This window comes from Sminthopsis crassicaudata, chromosome 1 (assembly GCF_048593235.1).
Source record: "Sminthopsis crassicaudata isolate SCR6 chromosome 1, ASM4859323v1, whole genome shotgun sequence".
NCBI classification, from domain to species: Eukaryota; Metazoa; Chordata; class Mammalia; order Dasyuromorphia; family Dasyuridae; genus Sminthopsis; species Sminthopsis crassicaudata.
In genome coordinates, this window is record NC_133617.1 from 273,508,916 (window position 1) to 273,527,880 (window position 18,965).

Genomic DNA, 18,965 nt, shown 5'->3' on the forward strand with positions numbered 1-18,965 from the left:
CTCTTAATTATTCACATTCATCATTTCTTATGATACAGTAACATTCATATAGTGTAATTTGCTTAATTGCTCCTCAAATTCATTGATCCAGACTTTGTTTCAAATGTTGCTTTGTTATAAAAAGTCTAGATGCTGGATTACTTTAACCAATTTATGGAAATTGTACAACGCACTTAGAGGAGAAGTGATTCACTCAAGATCACAAAACTAACTACTCAAAGTAAGAAACAGCAATTGATTGAACAGTAGGTCTTCCTGACTCTAATCTTTCTGGTCCTAAACTAATAGTTGATCTATAAGCACACAAAAATAATAGACATAATCTGCTATTTAAAAAAAGACTTAAAAGAACTGAAAACTAATTTTTTTGTGAAATTAAAATTCCCTTTTAAAGAGAACAATCACCCCAAAAGTCCTTCATCAAGGCCTCAATGTGATGTGGATCATCAAAATTTCCTAAGTACTGGAAAGTCCTATAGTTATCCAAGTTGTCATTATGGCCTGGCAACTTTGTTATCTGAGGACTTGTACAAGTTAGCCAAGAACCAGACAGAATGCAAAGTGATATATTCTGATCTCAAGCAGAAATCTCAAAGAAAGAGCAGGTACCAATTTACCCAAGGATAGCAATCTATCTCAAATGCCAGAATATGCCCACCAATAAAACTATGTATCCAATCTTTGAAAGAAATCATGCTATAATTTACACATTTTATCATTTAACTTTTTTCTAACAAAACAGCTTATATTTAGATATTGCTTTAAGGTTTACAGAGAACTCCTTCACAGACAGCATTATTTTAACATTTCCTCTACTACAAACCTCTGATCTTGAAGTTGTCTATTGACTTCAGAAGATCAAGGAACTTACCCACCACCAGATGGAAGCAGGGAGCAGTAATCAAGGAGAATGGATCCAGTAAAATTGAAGAACAGTGCATATGACTCACAAATATGAGATAACAACCAAGCTTTCTATATATTCAATTAGCAGAAACTATGTAGATACAGGGTAGAAAATAATTAAAATAAAAAAAAACAACTTTGCCTCCCAAATTTATTTATTTCATTTTAAGTTTATTCATACTCAAGTTCAAAATTTTTATATCAGAAGTCTTTAGATAAAACGGTATCACTTAAACATGTAAATAGTTTTTTGAGGAAAAAAAGTATTTCTGGGAAAATTGTTTAGGAAAAAGTAAAATCTTTAATCTTACATAAAATAAAAATTCCAAGTTTTGTTGTCATGATTAGGTCATTCAAGTATAAATACTTTATTAAAAAATATCCCAATTCAATAAGAAAATTCAAAAAGTAAAAACCAATAGCTTCCAGCGTTGTTCATTTTATTGTATGTCTAACATTCTAGACATTTATTAAAAATAGATTTGAAAATGATTATATTTCATTTATACCTATCAAATGGATTTTCACTAATGTTTTGCAATACAAATGATACTAACTCTTGGTTTTAGAAAAAAACTACTTGTTATGTTAAGGAAAAATTCCATTTATTCCTAAGCTGTTTTCACATTTAATAATAAATTGTTGATTTTGGTAAAAGCTTTTTCTATTATTACAATAACTATTGGTATTATTACAACATTTTGTATATTGTAATTACAATATTACTATTACTATAATCAAGTGATAACTACTGTTTTTATTATTAATGTGGTCCATTTTGTTTACAGGATTCCTACTGTTATACTATGGTATGCTAGTCAAGAGTAAATGATTTAGGATACACTGCTGTAGCATCTTTTATTTAGTCTTTTTGAAACATTAATTATCTAAAATATTGAGTTATTACACGAGTTTATAACTTCGGTGTGGTGGTACCCTTTGGCATTCTCAAGAAGGCCATAGAACCCTTCTCTGAATAATAAATAAAGGGATACCTAGAGAGGGCAATCTAAGTAATATGAACACATTGTAATTTCAGGCTACAACAACACACCATTTAAATGCATAACACAAAATGCACAGGAATACAAAGGAAACCAATTATAATAACAGTTATTTTTTAAATGTTAAGTACAGACTCCAGATTAAGAACCCAGAATATAGTTTTCTTTTTATTATCTCTCCCAGATCAGTGAAAGACTTGGCAAGTGATCAAATAAAGTAGCCTTTCATAAATCCAAGCTATTGCTATATCACAGCAACAAGAAGTATTGAGACTTGAGAGTTAGGAAGTCAGGAGAGTTCAAATCCCAAATCTGAGAGGTATCACTACTGGGACTTCCTTCACTGGGCTATTACAAAACTCCAATGAGATTGATAACAAATGTAAAGTACTTTGCAAACTTTAAAGTATTATTACAAAAGTCAATTATTATCTGTCTGAGCACAAAGTTAAAATTAGATACACTAACACCCAAGAGAAACTTTCAGACGGGTCTGTCTGTATGCCACACAGTTCAGAAAAGTCACCTCAGGCAATTTCCCTTCAAGCCCCAGGTGACTAACTTGTTAGCTTAAGTGTTCTATTCCTTCTAGGGCTCTTGAAGTTTTAAAAGAGATCAGGAGAGGGCAATACAAGTAATATATTAGCTTGGTAATTTCAGGCATCAGCAACTTCATTAAATAATGAAAAGGTTGAGTGTTTTGGGTTGGTTTTGATTTTGTTTTGGGGGTGAGGGGGTGAGTGTTGTGGTTTCTTCCTGGAAAAACATCAATCATAATCACAGAGGCTATTTAAAATATCCTCCTGTTTTGGATAGGACCTGTGACTTCACTGGTGAAGAACTATGAGGAAATGCTCACTATTAAGGTAGCATGTCACTTGCTTTGCAGCAGTTTGAAGTCTTGGGAGAGTTTCCAAGGAAGCAGCTCCATTAAATGATTCACTGAGAGTCACAGGGACAATGTGTCAGAGGCAATACTTTAATCTAGATCTTCTGTCAAGATAGAAGGAGGGGAAAGTGGACTCTACTACTATGCCCAGCAGCATTTAATTCAAACCAAGGCACCACACAATCAAAACTATATTCCAAATTCACTGAAAATATCTTTTATTACTCTTGAATATGGATCTGAAAGAAAATTAAAAGCAAGCTCAGAAGCAGTGACTCTGAAAAACTTTTTGGATTTCGACTACGATTTAAGGGATTTCTACATGATCCAAAAGGTGAGAAGCAAGGGTTCTGAGAAGAAATGTGCCCATATGCATATACATGCATTCATGGTGCCAAGATGCCAGTCCTTATTCCCATCTCCTTATAATTCAGCATGATTTTAAAAAGAAATGGTGTCTTCAGAATGGCTCCCTAGAGCAAACAAACAAACAAAAAGCAACAACTGGACACCATTTACAAAGGAATGGCTATTCAAACTGTGATATTCGAGTGGAATGGATCACTATTATACCAAGAACAAATATGAGTAATTTGGAGATGTGTTAAATAAGCAGAACCAGGATAAACAGTACTCAACTAAAATACTTAAGATGAAAAGTACACTCAAATCATTAGCTTTCTTTTAGTGAACAATTTTGATCTTAGAAATGATGAAACACATTTTCTTCCCTTTAAAAGATCTGGAACGTCTCATAAACTGTAAAAATGTAATACATATCACTAAAAGAGGTAGAGGGGAAAGGAAGAGACAAACGAGAGGAACTTAAAAGTCAAAACTTAATTTTTAGCATCCTCTATAGGGAAGTATATAAACAAATCTGAAGACTTACAGAAAATTTTGTGAAAGAAAAATAGAAAGCAAATTTGAAGGATTATTATACAATTCAATGCAACTATCAACTTTACAACTCATTAAATAACTAAAACAAAAAGTTATATAATGTTCCCCAAATTATACTTATTGAATGGGATAATAAATTTATATTTTTCTTATTTAGTAAGACTTGTCACCTGGTTATGCTGAACTTATGAATCAGACAACAGCACTATATTAAAATTTCCTGTACAGATGGAAATTTCTATCCCAAGTAAAATTTCATTTCTGATTCTCCCAGGAAGATTTCAGACATGAATTTAAACTCAGCAACAAAAAGCATTTCCTATTCCAATACAGATATTCCTCAAAATCACTACTCTTGCAATTTTTTTTAAACTGGTAAGAGAATCTAAATATGTACCCAATAATCAAATACATGCTTCTTTCATTTTATTTGGTAAAGCTCAAATAAGTTTAAAGTTAATCATCTGGGAAAAATTGCATATTATTTGATAACAAAAATCCAATACAGTTTAAATGTCATCTATATAAAATATCTGAGGAAGTATTCCACACACATGCTTTTTCCAGATCATGTGGGATGGGTCAGAAGATTTAGGTTCACATCCAGTCTTTAACAATTACTACCTGTGTCACCTTAATAGATAATTTAACCTCTCTAATCTGTAAAATGAGGGGCATAGGAGTAGATGACAAAGGCCTTCCTAATTTTTAAGTCAGCAACTAAAACTCATTCCTTGTGAACAATAAATAACATTTATAACACCCTGACCACTTTTTATTATCTTTCAAAAATATTGCAAGTTCTTTATCTTAAAGCAGAGTGCCCATAACAATATTTTCTTGTTGATTTTGAGTCATCATTATGACAATCTATTATTCTGTTTTAACAAAGTGAGAAAGTTGTGTTATTTAAGTTTCTCCCCCTCCCCCTCCCCCTCCCTCTCTTTCTCACCCCCCCCCTCTCCCCCACTAAGAGCTTTTAAGAACTCTTCAACTGGCTGCCTAAGGGATGATAGTGATGCTTTTACTCAGCTACTGTTTCCAAAAAAGCTGAAATTGCCAAATAAGCAATGCATTTGTGGAATGAATTAATGCTGATGGTATAGTCATGTTTTGAAGCTGATATCTAACGATGACATCATTAGCATAATTAACATGAAAAATGCTGTTAATGAACAAGATACCATTTCAAATGTTGTGCAATAGAAATGTGCTCATAAAAATTAATGTTAGTCAAAAAAGTAAGGTTTATAAATACTTCAAAAATGCAATTAAATCTAAATAGAAGTTATGTCTACAGTTTATTAATAATTTAAATAAGAAAAATAACTTTTAGGCAATCATCTTTTCATTTTTCAGAGCTCTGAACAAAAGCTGAGAATCATTTCCTTTTTGCATTATTAGGCCTTGCAATGACTTAAAAAACATATTTGTTGCACTTGGACATTAAGAAAATATAACTTATAGATATCACCAGCATATATTTCCTTATAATATGAAGGCCCTGGGCTTCTATCTTTTCCAATCCTATTCTTCTCCCCAAAAAGACAACAAAAATATATTAATACTAAATAACTCAATAAACACTGAGCAAAGAACTAATCAGGAAACGTAGTAGTTTTAATTATGGAAGTTTATAATCTAGATTTACAAAAGTCCCAGTCTGCTTACTTCAGGTTTAGAAGGATGGAAAATGTCTTTGAGGTTGGTAGAAAATATCTATATAATTATTGCTTCTTGTCTGCCACCAATAACGCTTTTAAAATTCCATCATACAGTTAAAATGCATACTAGGAAATGAGCTAGGAAAGTATCAGGACTTAAAATTGGTCTCTCTGGATTAATTAAAACATCAGGTAAAAACCTCTAAGATCATCTTTACTTACTTTAATCCCTTTGGGATTTCCCTTCTTATATCTTTTCTTCATAGGGAACACAAATGGTTTTATTCTCTTATTTTATAAGTAGTGATTGTTTTCTTGAATTGAAATCAGTTTTGAAGATCAACATGAAACTTGCTGGCTTGTGAAAGCAAAATATTACTTTAGAAGTAGGGAAAAATAACAGACTTCTTACTGCCACATATTTTAGTGTTATTTTAAACTCAACGATTCTGCAACCTAAAAATGCTATAAGCATGTAAAGAAAGACAAGTCGTTGATTTTCAGAAGCTACTTCTGAATAATAGCTGACATTTATGATATTTTAAGCTTTTACATATATTAACTCCCTCCCAATAATCTGTGAAGTACAACCATTATCATCACAATCATTATTTTTGCAGAAATGGAAACAGAGTGATAGTTTATCAAATACATTTACTATGACACAACTTATTCTTTAATGAAATAGTGTATGAAAAGTGACATTTACTGTTATAGTAAATCCCCATTAACACTATTCTATGATGAACAGATTTAGGACCTGGAACTTAAGTACTTTCCCTTTGCAGGTATTTAACAATTCATTTGCTAATAAATTAAAGAAAATTTTACTGACTACCTGAAATGAGCAAGTAGACATAATGGTTTAATAGCTCCCTTCAAGGAGCTTACAAAGGATGTAGGAAGTATAACGATAGACAGACTTTAAAAAAAAAAAAAAAAAAAAAAGAGGAAAGGGGAGAGGGAAAAAGAGGGAAAGAGAGGCTGAGAGAACACACTTGATCACAAAAAAGTAATAAATAACCGAACCAGCTCTGTCAAAGTGACCATAGGACGACTGGCAACTAAATTCTCGACAACTAGCATGCATTCAATACAACTCTATTCTGTTTGAAGTCTCATCAGCTGCTCCTGCCTTCTAAATAAGTTCTAAAGTAAAAAGTGGGAATTACGCTTAAAATTTCTGGTCACCATATATATTTTGCCTTTCTCTAAACTTCATTTTTTTTTTTTTCCCTTTATAATGTAGGTACAAAGGAGTTGAAGGGGTAAAGACTGCCGAGAGAAAACTGAGGAAGGTTCATCCAAGGTTGATTTTTTTTTTCCGGTTTGGGTTTTTGTTTTTATTTATTTATTTATGTTTTTAGGTTTAAAAGTCCCATTTAAAAGAACGGGAGATTAATTTCAGAAGAACTTCAAAGATGAATCTCAGAGGAAGAGTATAACTGGAGAAGGGTCAAATGATAAGAGGACAGGTGTTCTTTCCTGGCTGTTACCTAGGGGGCAGGGAGTTTTTAGATGGCGGTGGGTCGGGTTGAAAAGCAGAGGGTTAATACCGGGGATTTTATTTAATAGGCCGGTCACAGAAGGGAAGAGAAAGGAATGAGGGTGTGTAATCTGGGGACAACTGGGGGGGTACTCGTGTGTGCAAGCGAATGGGAAAAGGCAGGCGTGTGTGGTTAGAGTGAATTGAGGCTTGGGGCAAACGAGGTGTGTACGTGGTTGGGGGGGGGGGAGACAGGATGTGTATTGGGATGGGGGGCAGGCGTGCGTGTAAGTTGGGAGGAGCAGAGGGGTGGTGTGTGTGGTTGGAGGGAGGTAGGCAAGTATGTCTATGTGTAGTTGGGGGAAATGGAGGGGTGGGAAGGTAAGCCCCCAAAGGCCACCTGTCTGGATGAAAAGGAGCAGGACCGCATGAACAGGCAGATTGCGGGGAGTGGGGATGGTAAGAGAAGGGGTTCCCGAGGTTACACAGTGGAGCTCTACAGACAATGAAAGGGGGCGGGGGCCGGCACCGGCGCGGGACGGCGGGGAGGGGAAGGGTCCGTCGGGCGCGCGGCTGTGGTGGTTACCTGCGAGAGCTGCCGGGGGTTGGGGCAACCGAAGAGCGCCGAGCTGGAGCTGAAGCTGATGGCTCCTCGGCGGCTGAGGACGTGCTGAGGGACCGGCCTGTCCAGAGGCAGCACCGGCAGCTGGTAACATACTTCCATTGAATACAGCCGCTCTGCTCCCCGGCCCGGCTCCGGCCCGCCGCAGCCCCGCAGCCGCCGGGCGGGGGGACCCAGGAAGCGCCGGAGAGGAGGAGGAGGAGGAGGAGGAGGAGGAGGAGAAGGCGGCAGCGGCGCGGACCCCGGCAAGGGAAGCCGCACTCACGCCTCCCCGGGACGGGGGCCGGCCCGGCCTCCCCCTCCCCCTCCCTCCCACCCCAGCCCCACCGCCCCCTACTTCCCCCGCCCGGGAAGACGCTGCGGCGGCGGCGACTGTTAGAGACGCGCGTCCCGCTATTGTCAAGAGGGAAGAGGGGAGTGGAGCGGAGCGGGACCCGCAAAGTCCCGGAGGTGCCTCGGGATCTTCGGTTGGCCGGGGAGAGAAAATCGGGGCAGGCAGAAGAATTTTTTTAAAAAGAAGGGGAGGCGAGCTTAGCACAGAGGGAGAGAAGAGACCGTTGCTGCCGGCGGCGAGACCCAGGGGCGCGCGAGGCTCCGGGACAGGCAACTGGCTTTCTCTGCCGCCGCTGCTACCACCTCCACCTCCACCTCCTCCTCCTCCTCCTCCTCTTTCTCCTCCCCCCTCTTTCTTCGTCTTCCCCTCCCCCTCGTCCTGACTTCACTCCGCCGCCAGCGCGAGCCCGGCGTAATTCACACTTTGCAGTCCCAGACAGTGCGCCAACCACCGCCGCCGCTGTGACGTCACGACGCCACGCCGCCGCCGTCCCTGTCGGAGGGAGGCTGACGAACGGGTCCCGGGTAGTTAATTTACGTCTCCTCCCTCTGACTCTCACCACTTTTGACTATCCCCTCCAACCACATTCCATACTGACTTCCCACTCGCTAGCATCCTCTCCATTTTTCTTTCGCGCTCACGCACTCGATCTCCGAGCGCGTGCGCTCTCTTCCCACACAGTGGCGATATTCTCCTGGTGACCCCCTGCCCGCCCTCGCGCCTTCTGAGGGGCGCACCCTGCGCCCCTCCTCGGGGACACCAGACTAGCTTCTCAAGATCGCCTTCTCCTTCCTTCCATTCAGGCACAGAAGTACAATCTAACGTAGAACTCTTCCCCAGCTTCCAGCTCTGACCATTGGGTCACAGCTTTCCTCCAATCTAGTAGCCTATTTTCATTTCTCTTAAGAACCTATGCGCCAAGTGACGTAATATGCCGTCATGCTAATGACGTCATTCCATGCCCGCTGCACTACTAGCAGGTGCACCGAAATAATTGGTCCTGGAAAAGTGACAAAGGGAAATTGAGGCAAAGGGACTGTGATCTAGGAAGAGGAAGAGGGGAAAAAAAGAAAACTGGTGGAAGAAATAGGGATAAAAAACCAGATAAAGTAATTTGTTGGTGTTAAAGAAAAACCTAACTGAAGCCACTGCTTCACCCTCACTATCGAGGATTTTGCATTCCTTTGCATGCTTGCTATGTTTTAATATGGTATGTCATTGTTGCTCACATTTTTCTTAGAAGCTCTTAAATCCATCTTTCCCCCCTAGTTTCAGCAAACCTTTCTCATATTGGTATGACTGCTGACATGGCTTAGGTTTAACTGAACCCACCCTCCACTCCTTTTTTTTTCCTGCTGTGTGGCTGGTTCATTGTCAACCACCTCGGCACATTCAATAGATTCGTAAATGGAGGATGAAAGTAGGTTCTAAATTTACATGACCTAAACAATTCTTATATTGTTCAAGAACTCTAATAATTTTGTTTTTAAGTAAAGACAAGTACCTACTATGTGCACTAGGGAAGCTACAAAGTTTAATCAAGATGCCCTCTTGGAGAGAGAAAAGGGGAGAGGGAGGAGTGGGGAATGGGGAGTGACAAATGAAACTAGAATATACAATAACATTTAAAAAATTAAGGAGATAAAGAGTAAAATTATAAGAAGTGTCTGAGTTGGGCTTTAAAAAATCATAGAAATTCTAATGACAAGAGATAGTCACTGTGTGATATGAAGGAATATAAAAGTGTGCCATGCAGATAAAACATCTGACAGCATCTCAGGTTCAGTTCTATTAATCTATCCAGTAAGCTTATCTCCTATACATGCACCTCAAAAATATAGTTGAAAATTGCATGCAAATGGCATCTTAAAAGTTTTCTAATCAGAAGGATCCTTCAGATGATCTGTGACTTCGTCTGTATGAGTATTCCAGCCACCTGTGAACATTGTCATCCATAGAGAAGATAGGAACCCTATGTTCATTGCAACCTCTCTGGGTCATGAGTTCTGCCACCCCCAAATCAATAATTTAGTAATGAGCCTCTCTGACTTTAGCCAGACTATTCCCATTCTAAGACAGTCTGCTCTCTTTCCGACCATTTTAAAACCTGTTAGAGCTTGCACAATGTTAGCATGTTTTTTGAGAACCCAAAGTCTCTTCCACTTAAAGCTTTAGAATAGAACTTTTTAGGAGAAAATGACTAGAAACAAGATTTTAAAAATAAAAAACATTTAGAGAAATAGAAATAATTGAAAAAAATTTGGATTGGACATAAGAGATTCATGGAAATTATATTTATATATTTTATTATAGTTTTTTATTTACAAAACATATGCATGGGTAATTTTTCAACATCAACCCTTGTCAAACCTTCTGTTCCAACTTTTCCTCTCCTTTTCCCCCACCCCTCCCCTAGATACAGGTAATCCAGAACATGTTAAATACGTTAAAGTATATGTTAAATCCAATATATGTATACATATATATACAGTTAGTTATCTTGCTTCACCAGAAAAATCAGATCTACTGTGTTTCCCCGATAATAAGACCTATCCCGAAAATAAGCCCTCCACTTACTGTGGAAGATTCCTTTAAAATAAGCCCTCCCCCGAAAATAAGCCCTATTGAGATTGCTACAGTAGTGAAGGTGATCCCCTACGCTACACGCTACATTGCTACATTACGGTACCCTCTGTATGCACCGTTCCCCCCACCACCACCACCACCACCACGTGAAGCTCCCGCCACGCTCCCGAGCTGCATCCAATCAGAGCTGCAGCAGTGATATTGCTGGACATGACAGATTGGGTCCACTTCTTCTGAAGGAAATGGAAGCGCAAGACATTCAGGACGGAATTCAGGGTATGGACACTTATGACAATGTTGTTGAAGATGACATGATCATTATTGAATAAAGGTACATTTTTTTTTTGTTCACATTTACCTGTTTATTAAAATTGCTGTCAATATTCATTAAAATAAGCCCTCCCCTAAAAATAAGCCCTCTGGTGTTTTTCTATCCAAAAAAAAATAATAAGACAGTGTCTTATTATCGAGGAAACACGGTAGAAAGAAAGAAAAAAAAAAACTCAGAAGAAAAACAAAAATGCAAGAAAACAATAACAGAGTGGAAATGCTATGTTGTGGTCCACACTCATTTCCCATAATTCTCTCTCTGGGTGTAGCTGATTTGCTTTTATTACTGAACAATTGGAACTGGTTTGAATCATCTCATTGTTGAAGAGAGTCACATCCTTCAGAGTTGATCATCATATAATCTTGTTGTTGCATTTATAATGATCTCATGGAAACTAGGAACAGTTTGTAGCACCTTAACTGGTAGAGCTCTAGGTGAAAGCAAGTTTATATTAAAAACTACTTCTCTCTTTCACACAGCAATTGAACTCCAGATAAATAAGTAATTTCATACATATGTATTATAGGCACAGCATTCTCAAAAAGGTTAATTTTCATAATTTTCTTTAAAACCACAGTAATCAAATGAGATGGTTTTTAGGGCACAATGCAAAGCCCATCTGTTCAATTAAGCAATGTAGGAGGACTGGCAAGGTTGAAATCATAAATTTGAGTCTCTACTTATAAATATTTAAGTGTATGCCCGACTGAAGTTTACATTTAGTTTTTTAAAATATTGTCATCCAGAACTATCTCTAAAGTAGAGCAGTCTGATGGTAGTACAAAGACTCCCTTTCCCCACCAACAATCCACTCAACATAATAACAATTTAAAAGTATTTGCAGAATATTTTTCAGTAACATGGTATCTTAAATTAGATCTAACATAACATAAATAAGCAAGGATGTTTTTTTTCTCTCACAAATCAGCTTTCAGGATTTCATTACTTTCTTATTAGTTTAAAACAAATCATATTTAAAAAAACTTTAAAATGTAATATTTTCTTTGCTCTTAAGTATATACACATTTCCTAAATTAGACTTAAAAGAACTTTCCTTTAAAATTAATTTTTAAATAAATCTTTGAAATATAAGTAATTTTCTACAGAGATGCTAACAAAATTCTAATATCTATGTACTTAAAGCTGTGATCATCATTGCAAAAGATTGAACATATTGGTATAATACTCTTTGAAGGTCTTGAAAAAGGGAAAAATTTTTAAGCTTTTTAAAAACTTATATTTTAATAAAGATTTATAAGCCAAGGTTCCTCAATTAAGCAAGCAGTATTAAACATTATTCCTCATTACCTGAATTTCCTTAGACTAAAGTTTGGAGTAAAACTCACTAAAGGAATCACATTTCTTCCTTTTGAACATATTAATCATGCCATTTAATAATTGCTCTAAAATGTTAGGAAAATTGTATTTTTTGTCTAAAAGTAGTCCAATATATATCTTGCTAGTAGGGCTAAATTTATCTCTCCCTGAGTGATCTAGGGACTTCCTGAGAAATTTGAATATATCTCTTCTCTACCTTTATTAGTTTGAGTCCCAACCATGCTTTTTCCCCCTTCTTAGGTGCTGATGACTAGCACCTCAATTTCATTTAGGCCCATTTAGCTTTTAGTAAGGGGCATTTATTTTAAAGATAGGGAAATAACAAAAGTACGAAACTCTCCCCCCTCAACTCCTTTGGAACATACTAAGCTAACCTTAGTTTCTGGGGAGAGTGGGCTCACACTTAGCTCATTTTCTGCCTAATACTGATCTCACCAAGTTCATATCTAAATGTAGCATTGCTATTGAGTGACTCATTGTCTCAACTACCAGTAGATTCAGTCTCAAAGTCACTCCTTATTCCTTGGGACATCAATGCTAAGCTGGACATGAAACTCAGACCCTAAGACACAAAGACACAGTTCTCTCTTCACTTATAATGGAATAAAATGAACAGACAGGCAAGGAACTTGGATTCACAGGATCACATAGCGTCACAGGATAAAAGACCCAAAGTCTAAGCAGCAAAACAGAAAAAAAAGAAGCCTTGAATGCTTTCAGAGCCTATCAAAGAGCTCATATTTACTTAATACATAGCCAACCAGAACCAGCATGTCTATGCATGCTCCATCATCTCTTCAAGGCATCATCACCCATTATACATAATCATGACTAGAAAGTCGGCTCTCTACATTAGCCTCACCATGTGAGAAGATAGCATCAGAGATGCTCTGTGTATGTGCCAGATACCCATTACACAATTTATGCAACATCATCCAAAGCTAGAACTAGCATTAATTTTTTTTTCTTTTACACTAACAACAATCCCAAATAACCTCTCAATTTTATTTTCATGTGTACTGAACCCCTTCACACATCTGTATTAAGGAACTATATTAAAGTGTCATATGATAAAACTTAAGTATACTAACAATAACAAATAATATAAGCATAAATATGCAAATAAATAAGCAAAAAATAAATATAAGCAATAATATAAACATAAACACATAGTCACAAAAATCTGATCTAAACAATTGGAAAAATATCAACTGCTCATGAGTAGGTCAAACTAATAATAAAAATGAAAATTCTGCCTAAATTGGTCTACTTATTTAGTGCCATACTCATCAAACTATCAAAAATTATTAAGCTTGAAAAAAATAACAATTTCATCTGGAAAAACAAAAGATCAAGAATATCAAGGAAATTAATGAAAAAAAATACATAGGATGGTGGCCTAGCAGTACCAGACCTAAAACTTTTTTATACAGCAGCAGTCATCAAAACTTTTTGATACTGGCTAACAGAGTGGTGGATCAATGGAATAGGTTAGATACACATGATACAATAATCAATGACTATAGTAATTTTGTATTTGGTAAATCCCCAAACTCTAGCTTCTGGATTAAGAACTCGCTGTTTCACAAAAATTGTTAGGAAAACTGGAAAATGTCAGAAACTTGGCACAGACCTACATCTCACATCCCATGCCAAAATAAGGTCAAATTGGTATATGATTTGGGCAAAAAGTGTTATACCATAAGCAAAGATAGGGAGAAAAAGGGATAATTTACCTATCAGATCTTTGGAAAAGAGAGGAATTTATGCCTAAAGAAAAACTAGAAAACATTATGAAATGCAAAATGGACAACTTTGATTACATTAAATCAAAAAAAGTTTTTGCACAAATAAAACTAACACAAGATTAAAAGGGAGGTACAAAGCCAGGGGAAAATTTTTATAGCCAGTGTTTCTGATAAAGGTATTTCTAAAGTATATAAAGAAATGTTTCAAATTAATAAGAATACAAATCATCCCCTATGTGATAAATTGTCAAAGGATATGAACAGACAATTTTCAAATGACAAAATGAAAGCCATCTATAGTCATATGGAAAAATGTTCTATATCACTATTGATTAGAGAAATACAAATTAAAACACTTCTCACTTCTCAGGTTGGCCAAGATGACAGGAAAAGATGATAAATGTTGGAGGGAGTGTGGGAAAACTGGGACACTAAAGAATTGTTAGTGGAGTTGTGAAATGATCCTAGAAAGATTTACACAAACTGATGCTGAGCAAAACAAGCAGAATGGAAAACACATTGTATACAGTAATAGGAAGATTGTGCGATGAACAACTATGAAAGATTAGGTTCTTCTCAGTGGCTCAGTGATCCAAGGTGGTCACAATAGATTTTGGATAGAAAAATGTCATCTGCATCCAGAAAGAAGTATAGAGATTTTTTCTGCTTTTTTTTCTTGTGTGGTTTTTCTCTTTTCTGATTTTTTTCTCCTAACATGATTCATAAAGAAACATATTTAAAAAGGTAATATACATGTATAACCAGAAAAATAAAACAAAATAATTTTTCAATTAAAAAAAAGCATATTAACAAGTTACCCTTGAATCAGAGTTGCTGTTATTTAGTCATATCCAATTCTAATTGATTCCATGTGGGGTTTTCTTGGCAAAGATGCTGGAGTGATTTGCCCTTTCCTTCTCCAGTGGATTAAGGCAAACACAAGTTAAATGATTTGCTCAGAGTCACACAGTATCTAAAACCAGATTTGAATTCCAGACTCTAGGCCTAGCACTCTATCCACAGAGTCACTTAGCTGCTTCTATCTGAATCAGAGTATTAAACCTTAAAAACACTTGGGAAAGTTGTAGGATTTCATTTGAACTCAGAAATTCTAAATGACATCAGGAATAAAGACAATCAAGTATTGTTACTAGTCTTAACACCAATATTATGGTCCCAGATTGCTGAAAGAGAGACAAAGTGACTTAGGGTGGAAATATAGGTCAGATTAACAAGTACAGTGGGATCAGTCCCAAGATAGAGATCCAATCTCAAAATAAAACAAATTCTTTCCCCTCTCCCCCAAGGAAAAACAAAGCAACAGAAAAACAAAAGGATATAGAAATAGAATTCACCATTCTTGTGGTTACAAGGATCAATATAAAATATTAGATGAGTTTGCTGAAACAAGATATGAGCAGAAAAAAAATATTACTTGTTAGCCAAAGGGCATAATTATATGTTACCAACAATTTGGATAAAGAATAAAAGACATTATTGAAGACCTTTGTGAAAAGAAATTGGTTGGTCATATAGAGACATAAATGATAACCTATGGTCAGTATAAGTGATAAAATGGTACCCTTTTATAATAGGAGGAAAAAGGAAGTAGATGATGGAGTAAAGGCAAGAACTCACCTAACTTCTCCCCCAGGCTGCTCCAAATGCTTTTAAATGACTAAAATTTTAGAACATCAGAATTCTTCCTCAAAAAATGGAGTAGAACATTTTCCAGCCAAAGGCAATTGACAAGTTCAGCAGAAAAGGGTAGTAGAACCAGAGTGGACGATCAGCACATAATCCCAGTGCATTTCCAGCTCCAGCTCCAGTCCCAGTCCCGATCCCAGCCTTGGCGCAGGGTCCCTCGTCAGCGAGCAGAACCTCTGCATTAGCAGCAGTGATGGAGGTTTCTGGACCTCTTGACCCAGGGATACCAGGGAGGACTTTAAAAGTCAGGTGAGAGCACTAGGATGAGAGTCAGAATTGTAGTTCCAGTGTGGACAGCATCAGCACAGACCCAGACCCAGACCCAGAACTATCCTGGTCAACAAAGCAGGACTCTGTTGCTTTAATACACTAGACCTTATCACTTACAGTAGGGCAGGGACACTCCTAACTATTCCAGGGCAGAAAAGAGTGCTTGTGGTCAGGTCTCTAGAAAGATCTCTAAAAACAGCTACTTAAACCCTTGAATCTTGGGACAATCCCTTTGGCCTAGAAACAGCCCTCTTTTAACAGTTAAAAATCAAGTAATAGTGTAGGAAAATGAGAAGAAAGCAAAAGGCTTCTGACCACTGAAAGCTATTATGGTGACAAAACACAAAGAAGATGATAAAGTCAAAGCTCCTACATGCGAAGTCTCTAAGAAAAATAAGAACTGGACTGAGGAGATAGAACTCAAAAGGGATTTTGAAAATCATCATACAGGAAAATTTTGGAAAAGAATTGAAAGTGGTGCAAAAGGAAATACAAAAAACTAATGAGAATGCCTTAAAAATAAAACCAATTGGCCAATTGAGAGAGGAAGAACAAAACTCACTGAGGAAAATTCTTAAAAATGAGAATTGAGCATATGAAAGCTAATGACTTTATGAGGAATTAAGATACAATAAAGCAAAACTAAAAGAAAAAAGTAGAAAAATATGAAATATCTCTTTGGAAAAAAACTGATCTGGAAAATAGATCCAGGAGAGATAATTTAAAAATTATCAGTATACAGTAGGATGATTTCAGAAAGACCTGGAGAGACTTATAGTGAACTGATACTGAGTGAAATGAGCAGAACCATACTTCAACAACAATACTATATGATGATTAATTCTGATGGATGTAGCTCTCCAACAATGAGATGAACCAAATCAGTTCCAATTGTTCAATAATTAGAACCAGCTACACCCAGAGAAAAAACCATGGGAAATGAATGTAGACCACAACATAACATTTCCACTCTTTTCTGTTTTTGTCTGCTTGCATTTTTATTTTACTTCTCAGGTTATTTTTAAATCAGATTTTTTTATGCAGCAAGATATATAAGTATGTATACATATATTGTATTTAACATATACTTTAACATTTAACATGTATTGGTCTACCTGCTATCTAGAGGAGAGGTAGAGGGAAGGAGGGGAAAAGTTGGCAGAAGATTTTGCAAGTCAATGCTGAAAAATTACCCATGCATATGTCTTGTAAATAAAAGATATGAAAAATTGATATATTTGAAAATCATGATTAAAAAAAGAGAAGATATCTTCCAAGAAATTATCAAGGAAAGCTGTCCTGATATTTTAGAACCAAAGAATAAAATATAAATTGAAAGAACCTACCAATTACTTACCCTATGGGAAAATAGAATGGGATATGGGAAGGAGGGGAGATGATAAAAGGCAGGGCATATTAGTCAACTCTCTTAAATTCATAAATTACAGAACAATTGCTATTCTGCCTTGGTAGAGAAAAACTTACTCACACCCATGGGGTGGTCCCTACATCAATGAAACTACAAATTCAGGTAAAATAATTACATTGTTTACCATTTCCTTTAAAATACAATGTGGAATTGCTCATTGAACTGAAGATGGCTCAATAGAAAGTGGGATAGCTAGCATATTTCTGATAGCAGAGGTACTTAACTTTTTTATGTATCATAGACTCTTTGGGCAGTCTAGTATAACCTGAAGTCTTTTTTCTCAGATTTGTTTTTAAATGCGTAAAATAGGATTACAAAGAAAACCAATGATATTGAAATACAATGACATATACAAATATGTATATGTATGTGTATTTATGTATGTGTATATCTACATATATATAAAATAAAATTTCTTGGATCCAAGCATATAAATCTTTAGAGGAACTATAAGATGTTTTGACAACATCTTGGGTAGCCTTCAGGCTTAATCCTGATTTCCCGGTGATTAGCTCCAAAGTTCTACCTCAAAAACCAAGGATATAGAGTCATTACCACTACAGTGGACTGTAAGCATTTAAGAAGAAACATTTCCTCACATAAAACACTATGATTTGGTTACCGTAGGTATAAGACTTTTACAGATGAGGAAAATGGTACAGGTAGGTAAACAGATTTTTTGGTCACAGTAAGTGCCAGAATCAGGAATCAAACCCAGGTCTTCTGATAGCAAATCCAGTCCTCTTTCCATTACACTAGATTATCCCTCTCAAAACAAAGTCTGTATACAGGCATATAACTGTAATCTTCAATAGTTCTAGATACAATACCCCCTGATATATAATTGATGCTAGTTTTTTTTCTCCATCTTATCTATTCTTGAGATGATGTGGGATCATGGGAAAATAGACTTGAGATTTCATCCCTTCTCTGGCATTTGCTGTATGAGCCTTTGGATGTCACAATACTTCTCTAAGATGCAATTCCTCATCTGTAAAATGAAGATATTAATACCTGTGATACTTCCCTCATAGGACTGTTATGCTGTTCAAATACATAAATAATGTATAACAATGTAAGTGTAATTAATAGTGTTTATTAATTAATATTTGTCAAATAATACTTAAATGTCAATATTGTTGCTTTTGTCAGCAATTAAGTTGCTTTCATTATGCATGACTTTAGTCATGAAAGGGGAAATGCTTATAAAAATAAATCTATAGTGAGCTTTGATCTGCCAAATAATTGTTAGGACAGTAGAGAGTATCCCTTTCTTTGCTTTTAATTTGAAATGAAGTTTACTTCATATATAACTTAGAAGCTAGGAAAGAACTTGATGGAAAGGATAGAGGGGAAATGTTAATATAATCTTGTGCAGATAGATTTAAATACTGATAGATCAGACACTGATAAATTACTAGTTTCTTAGAGAGTCACTAATTCTGTGCTCTTTTTCTACTTTTTCTTAACATTTGTAGGTATATGACAATTGATAGCGTTCATGATGATTTTTGAAGTCTTATATGAGTAACTTTACTCATCACAATGGTAGTTATAATCTTCTAATATGTTTACTAAGGCTAGTTAGGACAGTTACACTATTTTAGGGTGTTTATACATAATAAAAGTACCCTTAAATTATACTGAAATTTTTTTCCCCACAAAAGAGATTCAAGTGCTTCATGGAAGTTATCATCTTTACCAGGCTATTGTTTTATTTTCTTTTTTCCTTTATTATTTAAAACCTC

The 18,965-nt window shown here is 36.2% G+C and overlaps 1 protein-coding gene and 1 long non-coding RNA gene across 4 annotated transcripts in view; one reads left to right on the plus strand and one right to left on the minus strand.

The window, feature by feature from the left end:
• The window catches only part of PDE7A (phosphodiesterase 7A), a 123,544-nt gene extending 115,780 nt beyond the window's left edge, over nucleotides 1-7,764 (minus strand). For all 3 annotated transcript variants that reach the window (XM_074278791.1, XM_074278789.1, XM_074278792.1), the window contains exon 1: nucleotides 7,439-7,764. In XM_074278791.1, coding sequence (XP_074134892.1) covers nucleotides 7,439-7,576 — 138 coding nt within the window. In that variant the 5' untranslated portion in view covers nucleotides 7,577-7,764. The remainder of the gene's footprint in view (nucleotides 1-7,438) is intronic.
• LOC141549338 (uncharacterized) overlaps nucleotides 7,475-18,965 on the plus strand; it is a 48,683-nt gene continuing 37,192 nt past the window's right edge. The window contains exon 1 of the long non-coding RNA XR_012484331.1: nucleotides 7,475-7,561. This is a non-coding gene — a long non-coding RNA (uncharacterized LOC141549338). The remainder of the gene's footprint in view (nucleotides 7,562-18,965) is intronic.